Below are 14,189 nucleotides of genomic sequence, written 5' to 3' on the forward strand. Positions count from 1 at the left end.
CATGCCTCAAGACAGCAGAGTTTGTGTGTACGTAAAGCAAACTGAGATCGTCTGCTTTATTGCACATGTGCAACCACTTAAATAGTGGAAGCCTATTAACTGTGATTGATTTCAATTTGTGAGTGCTTATAATACCAGGTTCTCTATGTGGAGGAAGCCCATTAAAGGAATATATTTTGGGGTTTTTTGGTTTTGTTTTAATAAAGTATAATTTGTATATTTTTCTTTTTGTGAATTTTATTTCTGTTGTTATATTTAAAAGCTCTTCATATAATGCAAGGATTTGTCAAACCCAATCAAATTTTTCTTGGTTTTCTTCTGGTAGTGTTTAAGGTGTATTTAGGATGATGTTTCTTCTGATAAAAAAAATCTGTGTAAGATATGAAGTTAGATCAAATTTTGGTCTTTTTTCTATGGAAACTTATGATAGTGTTAACTGTCAGCTTAACAAAATTTAGAATCATCTGAGAGATGAGTCTCTGAGCGTGCCTCTTAGAGATTTTTCTCACTGAGTTATTTAACATCAAAAGACCCACTCTGAATGAGGCAGAGAGAGCTGAGCAGCAAGCATGCGTTTGGTTCTTTCTTCTGACTGTGAACACAGTGTGGATAGGTGCCTCAAGGTCTTGCTGCTGTACCTTCCCAACACTGATGGACTGTAAACTAGAACTTGGAGATTAAAAAACTAAGATAAACCCCAACTGTTTAAAATCATTTGTTTTGATAAAAAAGAAACATATCCTTTTTACATTCACTTGGCTTTTCTCTTTGTTAAAACTTGGTTGATATCTATGAAAAACTTGTTTGTGGCTTTGGGAGGGGTTGAAGTAAAGATACAAACCAATAAATAAATAAAATGTAAGGGCAGATAGAGTGATGTATTTGTACAAATAGTGTAATTGTACTAATGATATTTAATTTAAGACTTAAAATTGATAAAATAGTAAATTTTGCTGTATCTATTTTGCCACAATTGAAAAAAACTCTTAAAAAATAAAATATCAAGGAACTAAGAAACCAGTAAATAAGAAAAATTATCCATCTAGTGACATAGTAACCTCTTTACATACTAACCAGTTTTGTATAAATATTTAGCCTTGGATGTTTCTAAAAATTATTCAAATATAATTTAATTGAACTTTAATTGTATTTTATGATATATTGTTATTATAAATATTAAATACCATGGTGGCTCACTTTCTACCATATACTATACTAAAAAATTTATTTTGCAGAATTCTATAAGGTATCGCATGAGTGTGTGTGTGTATATGTGTGATATATGTGTGGGCATGTGTATCATGGTATATCTGTGAGGTCAGAGGACAATGTTGTGTCAGTTCTCTCAATTCTCTCCTTCCAGCTTCATATGGATTCTGGGTATTGAACTAGGTCTCCATCTTGCTAGCTAGTCAGTGTATAAGGTGTCTTTTGAGAAAACAAATATAAAAACAAACCAAGAGGGGCTGGAGAGATGGCTCAGAGGTTAAGAGCATTGCCTGCTCTTCCAAAGGTCCTGAGTTCAATTCCCAGCAACTACATGGTGGCTCACAACCATCTGTAATGAGGTCTGGTGCCCTCTTCTGGCCTGCAGGCATACACACAGACAGAATATTATATACATAATAAATAAATAAATAAATAAATAAATAAATAAATAAATAAATGAAAAAAACAGACCAAGAAAGTATAATTACAACACTTCTGTTCTCCAAGCCCTCCCCAACACCTTTTGTTTTTGAGATAGGATCTCACTATATAACTGTCCTGAAATTTGCAATGTAGAACAGTCTGACCTCAGACTCTCATAGATTCTCCTGCTTCTGCCTGTCGTGTGCTACCTCAATCTGTCCCTCTCTCTGTTTCCCCCTCCTTCCTTCCTTCTTTCTTTCTTTCCTTCCTTCCTTCATTCATTTATTCATTCATTCTTTTCTTTCTTTTTTTTTGTACAGGTTTTTGCCATGTAGCTCAGAATGAACTGAAATTTGTGATGTTTCTGCCTTGATCTCCTTAGTGCTGGTAATTCAAGAATACTAGCCTTGCTAAGCAAACAGTGACTTATTGAATAGATGGAGTCTAGTTAGGTATCTGTAGCCAGAAAAGGAAAATTGTTCTAAAAATGTTGTTATTCGTGTTGCTGGGAATGGAGCCCATATGTGGTAGACAAGTGCTGTACTACTGAATTACATCCTCAGCCCTGAAGCCATTTAATGTAACTGACTGTGATGAACGTATCTTATTTAGGCCACTGGGTATCAGATGTCTATTGTAGTGTGACAGCAAATAACAAACCTCAGGGTCATAAACCAACATTAGTGATTTATTTCTGTTTCTGGATGATTCTGTTGATTTCTTCTGGACTTACTCATTATTTTAGTTTGCTTTTCTGTTGCAATGATGAAACACTGATCAGCAGGAGCTTAAGGGAAGAAATAGTTTGTTTTATTTTACAATTTCCAGGTCACGATGATTCCCAGGTCATTGAGGGAAGTCAGGACAGGAGTTCAAGCAGGAACTTGGAGGCAGGGACTGAATCAGGGAACATGGAGGAGTGTGAATTACCGGTTTACTTGTGTTCTGCTTCAGTGATTTGCTAAAATGCTTTTCTTATATAGCCCAAGCCCTCCTGCCTATGGATGATTTTGCTCACAATGGTCTTCTTATATCAATCAGAAATTAAGAAATGGCCCACAAGTATGCCCACAGGACAATCTGTTCAAAACATTTTCTCAATTGAGATTCTCTAGTCCCAAATGACTAATCTGTGTCTAGGTGACAAACCAGTATTGTTTGTCAACCCATGTTGTTGAATTGGTGCATTAACTAGATCTAGAGAATCTAAGATGGTCTTATTCATGGTTGGTGCCCCACTAGGGATGTGTGGATAGCCACCTTTTCTATCCATAGAATTTATTGTAAAAGTCTTTTAAATTAGATTTATTTATTTTACTTCATATGTGAGTGTTTTGCCTTCATGTGTTTGTACGTGTGTGTGTGTGTGTGTATGTGTGTGTGTGTGTGTGTGTGAGAGAGAGAGAGAGAGAGAGAGAGAGAGAGAGATTGGTGCCTGCAGAGGTCAGAAGAAGAATCAGATCCCCAGGAACTGTAGTTAGCAATGATTGTGGGTGCTGTGGTGCTGAACCTAGCTCCTCTGCCAGAGCAACAAGTGCTCTTAACTGTTCAGCCATCTCTCTAGCCCCATCTGTAGAATTTCTTCTTATTACTTCTCCTTCTTTCTTCTTCTTCTTTTAGTCTTTCAAAACTGTTTCTTTGTGTAGCCTTGGTTGTCCTATAACTTGCTCTGCAGACCAAGCTGTCCTCAACTCACAGAGATCCCCTCTGCCTCCCGAGTGCTGGAATTAAAGGTGTGCACCACCACGGCCCAAAGAATTTCTTATTGTATAGGTTTTTTTTTTGTTTTTTTTGTTTTGTTTTGGTTTTTTTAGCTCAGGTTTCTCTGTGGCAACTGGGTCCGAAACTAATGAAGGCAGAAGATGTAAGGTACTCTGAGACCAGGTTTGGAACTGTCACCTCACTTATGCCACATTGATAAGACCAAATCTTCTGATGAGAACATCACAGTGCAAGGAGGTATAGACACAGGCAAAATTCATTGGGAAACATTATTATAAGGATCTTCAGTGACAGGCACACAAGCAAAAGGATAGGAATTAGCATGGTAAGTTCTCAGTGAATACTCAAAGTTGTTAGAGACTTAAGTGGAGAAAGGACCCAGAAAGGAAAGAGAAGGTATGTGAGTGTAGCTTAGTGATGGATCACATCCTTAGATGTGTGAGGCTCTGGGTTCAATAGCCCTACCTCTCCTCTCCGCCCCCCCCCCCCAAAAAAAGAAGTAATCAAAGATTAAAGGGGTAAGTGGCTTAGGAAGGCTGATGTTTTGTATCCTTAATTTTTGAGAGAGTATTTTCAGTAGTTCAGAAAAAGATTGTAGAATATTAAAGAAAAAACACATGGTAAAAAAATCTTTCATTTTGGGAACTTTATTTGGAAGATGAATGGTTGTTATACGGGACAGAAGGTTAAGGCAAATATATCTTAGACTCTCAGAGCACTTATTTGAAGGCTGATCTGTAAAAAGTGAAAGACTGAATAGGTGTGAATGGAGATGAGTGAAAAGAGGAGAGAATCATGAAAAGAGCTGGGAGAAGGGGTGGCAAAGAGCACAGTTGCAAAGACCAATTAGTTCATCTGGAAGGAGCTGGACACTCTGAAACTGGAGAGAAAGTTAAGTGGTTGTACAAATGGAGGAAGAGAAACATTCTGTTTCCATGAAACTGGAAATAAAATCATTTGTATTTTGTAAAGAAAAGTATTTTCAGAAAGTCTTAGTTAGTACATGTAACCATAGATAATTTGACCTTTTATTTACCCATTTTTATGGTGAATGATGAGAATCAGACTCATCATTTAAGACTCATCAAAGAGCACAGAACTAGCAAATGAGTCCTAAAGTATAACGTTAAGTGGTTATGGCTTTGTCGAATGGTATTTCTTTATTTCTTTGGTTCTAGTTAGTTATATGATTTATTTCTTCTTCTGAGTATCAGATTTCTCACTCAAGATTCCTATATCCCCAGGTTGTAGTAGATAACAAGGGAGGCCATTCGTGCTGTTTCTAATGTTATATATGATATATGTAGCACATATTAAATGACTGATGATATCATTTTCATACAAGTAGTAAAAGCTAGCTGTTACCTTCTTGGACTCTATCATCTTGTCCTATTAATTAGATGAATTGCCCTTGAATTGTGGAATTCTGGCAGGGATAAGCTACACTAACAATATAGCCTTCGCTGTGAGACAGAAAATTTTGTGCAAAATGTCTGCTCCTTTATTCTCAAATGTCTACATTAAAGTAAATTAAATGTTTCACTGTAGAAAATTGTGTTTGGGAAGTTTTGTGGATACATTTTTATTTTTAAGAGTTAATTTTAGAGCTTTGCTTTACAAGCAGTGACTTTTAATCTTTCCACATTTCTACTAAGCCTGCTTTAGCTCAAGAAACTCATCAGCTTTAACATTGTTTCCCAGATTTTTAAATATTTATGACCCTAACCTAGCATATCATAAACATGAAATGTAACTCGAATATCAATGCTGTGTTCGAGTAAGACCCTTTATGAAAGTATAAAACAGTAGATTTCTCCTTTTCCTTAGAGTGAAGCCTTTCCAAGATTCCTTTTCTCCAAATATACTAAAAGTGACACAGTCCTAATAAAAAAAAAATTACATTTGAACACACCATAGCTTTAGGAAATCAGGCCTGTGGTCAACGTATTTTTCTTGTTTTTTGTTTGTTTGTTTGGTTTGGTTTTCAAGAGAAGGTTTCTCAGTAGCTTTAGAAGCTGTCCTGGAACTAGCTCTTGCAGACCAGGCTGGCCTTGAACTCACAGGGATCCTCCTGCTTCTGCCTCCTAAGTGCTGGGTTTAAAAGCCTGCGCCACTGCCACCCAGCATTTTTAAGAATCACTTGACGTGGCCTGAATCAGCGAAGAACACAAAAGGTGCCCCTGCCCTAGACTTTTAGGTCTGTGGGGCCACAAGCCTCGAGGAGCTGACCTGGTGTCTCTGATGCCAGGCGATCAGATACCATCATTCTAAGTACTGCCAGCGGTCTCTAGGTCCTGGAATAGGGGAGAGGAGAAGCAACAGCTAAGCACCATTCCTTATGACTGGGGTGGGCAGTATTCATCCAAGTCCCACCTGTGACCCAAATGAAAGCCCATTTGCTAGGTGGTTGGACCCCATAGTGGTGAGAGAGTACAGGATAGAGAAGTAGAAGAGAAGGAGAAGTAGAATGGTTTGTGGGCTGGGGAGAGAGGTGGATCCAGAGAGGTGGGAGTGGTGAGAAACAGACTGACATGAATGGCTAGTTGGCCACCCAAATCCAGGGAGATGTCTGGGCCAGAACCTTATTTAAATAATTGGTTTGCTGCTTTTTTGTTTTGTTTTGTTTTTCGAGACAGGTATAGTTCTTTTGCCTCTGTAAAGGGCTAACACACTATTGTACAAAGTTAATTGAGCTTTTGGACATCACCATTAGTTCTAAGATTTATAACATTCAGAAAGAACTTTTAAAGACAGCATAGGGAGAGGGCACACATTGGCTAGGATGTGCTAGTAGTGTTAGAACACAGACATGCGCACACCTATCATTTTTGTTTTTGTTTGCTTGTTTGTTTAATTTTTGAGATAAGGACTCAGATATTTCAGGTTAGCACTAAACTTACTATATAGCCAGGATTAGCCTTGAATTCCTCATCACCTTGCTTCTGCTTCCCAGCTACAAATACCAAAAAGCACTGAAAGTTCTCTAAAGGGTATAATTGACCTCTGTGTATGTGATACTGGGGATTGAACCAAGGACCTTATGAACTCTAGGCAAAATCCCCTTTCATGAGCTATATCATCCCTAGCCTTTTTACTATTTTGAGACAAGGTCTCACTAAGTTGTCCAGATTGGCCTCAGACTCATAATCCTCCTGTCTCAGCCTGTAAAACAGCTTGGATTGTAGGAATATGGCACAACTCCCAACTGAACAAAAACATAGATTATGAAAGTTAGAGAAACAAAAAATTTCCCAGTATGTACAAGGCTCCCAAGAAGTCAGTTATACATTAATGAAGATAATGCCCTTCCAGAATAGGTGTTTGCGTATGAAAAAGACACTTAAGAGAACTTGCAAGAAAACTCTTCCCTGAAAGCCAAGGTGGTTTCATTTATTGATCTTTAGTAGAGGGACTCTTGAAGAAATGTGCTGATGGGGGTAGAGATTCAATGACTCCCATGATATTTTACATTAAAATCATTCCATAAATTTAAGTTCTCAGGAGAACTACTGTCTTTCTCTGGGTCTTCACATTTCTATTCTCAAACACTAAAGCAGGGCTGGAGAGGTGGCTCAGGGGTTGGAGGCACTTGCAGAGGATCCAGGTTTGGTTCCCAGCACCCACATGATGGTTTACAACTATCTGTAACTTCAGAGCCAGGGGCATCCATGTGGTATGCAGACAAAAACCTGTACATATGAGTTAAGCATTAAAAACAAAACAAACAAACAATCAAAAACCTTAAAGCCATTTAGTACCAGATTTTAGGGTTTTTTTCAGTGTTCAAATCACTTTATTACATTATTCTTCAGAACCCAGGCAACAAAATGTTGCCCAATATTGTAGTCTGTCTGTGAGCATTTATTTTACATCACTCCTTCTAATTATATCTTTATAGAGTTTTCTCCTAGGATTTCAAGGCTTTAGAAGATATACACTTGATAAACAGTATTCCATATTCACTCCTAGGAAACTGAATGAGCTTTGCATACTGTCTGTGATGAGCTTCTGTTATTTCATCTCCATTAGTGGCTGTATTGGTGCCTTACTATTAATCATACCATAGCCCCTTTGTGTTACTCTGATGTCTATGATTACAACTTATTAAAAGTCAGTACTTCCTCTGTTGCCTTGGGCTACATGTCCTTCCTATTATTTTATCAACTGAAATTTACTTTTTTCATTTTTGTAGAGCTTTCCATTAAGGGAATTTACTATTTCTGCATTAACGCCTATAGTTCCACATGAATGTCTAGAATTGTAAAAGATCTGAGATTTTTCTTACAAGTTATTAAATTACCTTGACATAATATAATAATACTCACAGTGTTTCATATTTATTGCAGTTGCTCATCTTTCATTTGGTGTGCATAATTTTTATTTGTGGACCATCTCTGAGATAGAGGCCAAAATTCTGAGCTATAATTTAAAAGCACATATACCCTCTCACATTTATCCTAGCTTCCTGTCCTTGCTTATGTTTGTGAGATTTTTGTGATATTGCATCATTTTATCTTTTCTATTATTGGATCCGTCTTTTTGGCTCAAATATTTGTCACTTACTCTGTTACTGTTAGTATGGCCTAACACTGTAATACCAAGTGTATCTAATCAATACATATTGTTTTCATTCTCCTTGAAAATTCTGTCGTAAATTCTTTTATTTTCATCACTATATCATGGGCATATTTATCAGTACTGCACATAACCCATTATATATAGACAATTATAACAGTGCTAATTCTGTTTTCCAGACATTGTCCAAAAAATGATCTTTCCCGTAGGGCATAGCAAAACTGTGAATCTAACATCTGAACTACATGTGTATATTTTGTGTGGTATCACCTTCCACTGTTTTCCTACTCTTACTTCAGTTATTACAATACTTCAGGCCCTATTTGGAACTATAATACAAATGCTATTATTCTACACTGTATACAGATGAAAAAAAAGAAAGCAGAGTAACTTACTTAAGACTATACAGTTAGGAGGTAAGAAGGCAGAATTTTAAACCTCAGCTCACCACCTCTTGCCCGTCTTTCTAAATTTCTCTCATATGAGAGTTACAGGAAATATGTAGTATTTTGTTTCACAGTAATAAAATAAATTTTAGCTTTTTGTTGAATTTGATTGCATGAGAGAACCTTCAAGAATGTAGCAGAAAATGAACAAAGATTCAGAGATAGGCTCAATGAGTATTTTTAGGGAATAATGAAAACATTTAATTTTCTCCATAGAAATAATAAATAACCAGTTATCTTCACATCCAAGGTTTATCCACTAGAACTCTACTAAAGAAATATTTTGTTTTAAAAATATATAAATTTTTAAATTAATTAGATTTTTAAAAAATACTACTAATTGGAGATGGAGATAATAACTCAGTAGTTTAGAGTACTAGCTGCTCTTCAGAAGTCCAGATTTGATTCCTTGCACCCACATGAAAGCTCACACCTGTCTCTAATTCCAACCCTAGGGGATCTAAACTCTTTTGGCCTCAGCAGGCACCAGGCACGTGTGTGGTCCACAGACACACATGCATACAAAACACCCATACACATAAAATAATATAACAAAAAGACATGTTCTAAAAAGTAAATAAGATACTGCTAATTGTATATAATCTGTTGAGAGTATTGATTTATTTTTAATAAATACTTTATTAGTAAAGGAATAATAAAACTTTCAGTGATTATTGTAAGGCCTCTTCACCTTCTTTTTCCTTGAGACATTTTTGTCCAGTCCAGCATTATTTGTTTAGCATGTAATGAAATTTGATCTAGCAAGAAGTGTTAGATGTATGTTGAATTTCTGCCAAATTCCAGAAGAAAGATGTTATTTTGTTTTGGCCAATTTTTGTCCAGCAGAGGTCTTGTCATGACAGGTTTACAAACTACTGTATGTGGTTTCTTTATATTCAAAAAAGACTGCCCACATATCCAAAGTATGAGAAACAGAGAGAGAGTACTGTAGCTTGCATTCAGGGCCTTACACATGCTAGGAAAATGTTCCACTAGTTTACAATCCCCAGGCCAAATATAAGAATCCTGATTTTGTGATAAAACTGATTCCTTTCCCTAATCTTGGGACTAAAGATGTTAGATCTCTCCATTAGATTTTATAGTTCACCATTCATGCTTGAAATATACAAAAAAAAATTACCCACTAGTATATTCATTACCTTTACAGATTCAACGGAAATGGGAAGAAATGAACTGATATCAAAGTATAGGAAGAGAAAAAGCATGAGGGGTGGTTGGCCTAATGGGGATTTTATGTGGAATCCTTTGTTTTTACCTGTATGGATATGCTATTTTTTAAAACTTATTTCTCTTTCTACAATCCAACCTTATAAACACCCTTTTGGCAATTCTACCAAAAGCAATCTATAGTTTCAATGCAATCCCCATCAAACTCCCATCAAAATTCTTCACAGATCTGGAGAAGACAATAATCAACTTTATATGGAAAAACAAAAAACCCAGGATAGCCAAAACAATCTTATACAACAAAGGAGCGTCTGGAGGCATTACCATCCCTGACTTCAAACTCTACTACAGAGCTACAGTATTGAAAACAGCTTGGTATTGGCATAAAAACAAAGAAGTCGACCAATGGAATCGAATAGAAGACCCTGACATTAACCCACAAACCTATGAACACCTGATTTTCGATAAAGGAGCTAAAAGTATACAATGGAAAAAAGAGAGCATCTTCAACAAATTGTGCTGGCAAAACTGGATGTCAACCTGTAGAAGAATGAAAATAGATCCATATCTATCACCATGCACAAAACTCAAGTCCAAATGGATTAAAGACCTCAATATCAGTCTGAACACACTGAACCTGATAGAAGAGAAAGTGGGAAGTACTCTACAACACATGGGCACAGGAGACCACTTCTTACATACAACCCCAGCAGCACAGACATTAAGGACCTCATTGAATAAATGGGACCTCCTGAGACTGAGAAGCTTCTGTAAAGCAAAGGACACTGTCGCTAAGACACAAAGGCAACCCACTAACTGGGAGAAGATCTTCACCAACCCCGCAACAAAGGGGTCTGATCTCCAAAATATATAAAGAACTCAAGAAACTAGACCGAAAAAGGCTAACCAACCCAATTATAAAATGGGGCATTGAGCTGAACAGAGAATTCTCAACAGAAGAACTTCAAATGGCCAAAAGACACTTAAGGTCATGCTCAACTTCCTTAGCGATCAGGGAAATGCAAATCAAGACAACTTTAAGATACCATCTTACACCTGTCAGAATGGCGAAAATCAAAAACACCAATGATAGCCTTTGTTGGAGAGGTTGTGGAGAAAGGGGTACACTCATCCATTGCTGGTGGGAATGCAAACTTGTGCAACCACTCTGGAAAGCAGGATGGCGGTTTCTCAGGAAATTCGGGATCAACTTACCCCTGGACCCCGCAATACCACTCTTGGGAATATACCCAAGAGAGGCCTTATCATACAACAAAAGTATATGCTCTACTATGTTCATAGCAGCAGTGTTTGTGATAGCCAGAACCTGGAAACAACCTAGATGCCCTTCAATGGAAGAATGGATGAAGAAAGTATGGAATATATACATATTAGAGTATTACTCAGCAGTAAGAAACAAGGACTTCTTGAATTTTGCATACAAATGGATGGAAATAGAAAACACTATCCTGAGTGAGGTAAGCCAGACACAAAAAGAGGAACATGGGATGTACTCACTCATATTTGGTTTCTAGCCATAAACCAAGGACATTGAGCCTATAATTAGTGATCCTAGAGAAGCTAAATAAGGAGAACCCAAAGAAAAACATATAGGCATCCTCCTGAATATTAACCTTCAGCAAGCGATGAAAGGAGACAGAGACAGAGACCCACATTGGAGCACAGGACTGAATTCTCAAGGTCCAAATCAGGAGCAGAAGGAGAGAGAGCACGAGCAAGGAACTCAGGACCGTGAGGGGTGCACCCACACACTGAGACAATGGGGATGTTCTACTGGGAACTCACCAAGACCAGCTGGCCTGGGTCTGGAAAAGCCCGGGATAAAACCGGACTCTCTGAACATAGCGGACAATGAGGACTACTGAGAACTCAAGAACAATGGCAATGGGTTTCTGATCCTACTGCACGTACTGGCTTTGTGGGAGCCTAGGCAGTTTGGATACTCAACTTACTAGACCTGGATGGAGGTGGGGTTTCCTTGGACTTCCCACAGGACAGGGAACCCTGATTGCTTTTCGGGCTGAGGGGGGGGGACTTAATTGGGGGAGGGGGAGGGAAATAGGAGGCGGTGGCTGGGAAGAGACAGAAATCTTTAATAAATAAATAAATTTAAAAAAAATGATTTTAAACATACAAAAAAATAAATAAATAAAACTTATTTCTCTTTCTACAATACAACCTTATAAACACCCTTACTATGTAAGACTCTGGATTTACTGCTATCTGGTAATTTTTTAAATGATAAATAATAATGTTAATTAAGATTAGTTAACTAATGTTAAGTTAAAGTTTTGTCATTACAATGCCATGTTTATAGTGCCTTAATTATTCACAAATATAATTTTTCTCTCACCCAGTTTATCCCTATTTGTGAATGAAAGAAACTGGTCTATAGAATATACACAACATTTTATTTTTTTCCTAAAATTGATTTAAAGGGCATCTTTTACAAAAACAAACTTGCAAAGTCCTTTGTTAAGACTGTATTAAGCTCTGTTAAAAAATACTTTGCCTTTGCTAAAATGAGTAGAAATACTAGCAAAAACTTGCAAACAAATATTTGCATTAGAAGTCTAAAACTAGGGACTTCTAAGTCATTTACATCCAAAAAACTGTTTGAAATATACCTAAGAAAATGTTTATTTTTCTAATAATTTAACTTAGAAAAGATATTTGATTTGTGATTGATTTCTCATCAGGGTGAACTTGTACTTCCTTCTCTGGGCTTATTGTTCACTTCCCTTACCACTGAGTTTTAATCCTCCATTTCTTCCTAGTCGGAACATTGAATTTCTGATTCCAGCTGTGACACAGTTTTATGTGACCTTGTATAGCTTACTGGAGTTAGTCACCAGAGCCTTATGTCTTTCCTGCTCACAGGAGAGTTATTTATGATTTAATATGTTGTCATTTCCAGTATGTACTCTGAGAGTCATGTAAATAAGCCTGCTTTGAAAGGCTTTAGTTCAGAAGCACACATGCGCAAACACACACACACACACACACGTTTAGGGTAAGGAAGTAGACAATGAAGACTACTGTAAAGCAAATTGAGAATGTCAGTTTTATAATTATGAACTATACACATGTTTTGTAATCTGCTGTATACATTGCTCAATTTAAATAAACTGAATAATATGGGAAGTCAAAACTAGACTTGATTTTATTTGGCCTTACAAATTTGTCACAATTGTTTATTAACAAAAATGAAGGTTTAATAATGGCTCCCTTCTCTTTTCAGAGTATATGTGTAACTGTTCTGAGGTTGGAAGCTTGGATGTGAAGCACTGCAACCAGACATCAGGGCAGTGTGAGTGTCGTCCAGGTTATCAGGGACTTCACTGTGAAACCTGCAAAGAGGGCTTTTACCTGAATCACACTGTTGGTCTCTGCCTGCCGTGTCACTGCAGTCCACATGGATCTCTTAGCATTCTCTGCAACAGGTAAGCAGCAGAGGGTGAAGGTGAAATTCATTGTATTTTAGTAAGGAAAAAATGTACTGGGGAGCTAGGAGGAATCAGAGGAAAAGAGCAGGGAATAGGAATGGCTAAGATTACCTATGTGTGTGTGTGTGCACATGTGTGTGTACATGCACACACACAAACACACACATATAGATATAAAAGAATAAAACACAAAGGTTTTCACTGTGGAGAATCAGTCATTTAATTAATGGGGAAAGTCACTATGTCATAGATTTATAAAATTTCATATACACTAATTCTATCACTTTGTATATTATATTTCATATCATAATTATAAAACATTCTTTTTCTGCTTTAGTTGATTAAGAGGACTTGGGCTTTGTATTGGTTTTTCTAAGTTTCCTGGAAAAAAATCAACGAAGGATTCTGTTTACTGGAGGGAGTTCCTTTCAGGCATTTTTAGTGGAATATTCTTGTTGTAGTTATTAAAATGTGGCTGTATATTAAGGTAACGTATTCTTGATTTACTTTTTCTGTTATCAAAAGTCTCAAATTTGTGTGCACTATTTATTGTTGATGTTTTTGTTTTCTTATTGTGGGGAGGGGTGCCATTGCACTTGTGTGGAAGTCAGATCTCTATTTGTATAGGTCCTAGAAATTGAACTCAAGGCATTAGGCTTAGTGGAAAGCACCTCTACCCACTAGGCCATCTCAGCAATCATATATCTATTTTTTAATGAGTGGATAATAAACTTCATTCTTGTGGGGGAGATGGGTGTAGGAGAGATACTAAATTAAATTATTTTCTGTTAGGAGGTGACTTAATCTTATGGTCCATGTTCTTTGACATTTGCTTTCTACTACATGAAAGTTATTCTTTGACCTTGTATGAGTGAATACTTTGACGTTGTATGAGTGAATGTTTTGTGAACCTCAAGCTAAGAAGCTGAAGAGCCAGTGTTTCACAGTGACAAGAGCATAAACTTTAGAGTTAATGTAATCTGAATATGGACCCAGTATCTGGAGCCATTTCTGAACTGCACTGTGCTGTGGGCAGTTCCACTTATTTCAGTGACTCAGCTTCTTCTCAAGGCTGCTATAAAGTGAAATAAGTTTGTGCATATAAATTGTTTAGCACATATAAATAAAGAAATTTATACTTCATTTCAAAGGAATATTG

General features: G+C 36.9%; 1 protein-coding gene across 1 annotated transcript in view; it reads left to right on the plus strand.

Annotated features, from left to right (window-relative positions):
• The window catches only part of LOC121433819 (multiple epidermal growth factor-like domains protein 9), a 111,544-nt gene that overhangs the window by 40,415 nt on the left and 56,940 nt on the right, over positions 1 to 14,189 (plus strand). The window contains exon 2 of the mRNA XM_041632452.1: positions 12,826 to 13,027. Coding sequence (XP_041488386.1) covers positions 12,826 to 13,027 — 202 coding nt within the window. The remainder of the gene's footprint in view (positions 1 to 12,825; positions 13,028 to 14,189) is intronic.

The sequence above is a fragment of the Microtus oregoni genome, unplaced genomic scaffold, assembly GCF_018167655.1.
Source record: "Microtus oregoni isolate MIOR12 unplaced genomic scaffold, Mior012 000041F_ref0000270, whole genome shotgun sequence".
NCBI classification, from domain to species: domain Eukaryota; kingdom Metazoa; phylum Chordata; class Mammalia; order Rodentia; family Cricetidae; genus Microtus; species Microtus oregoni.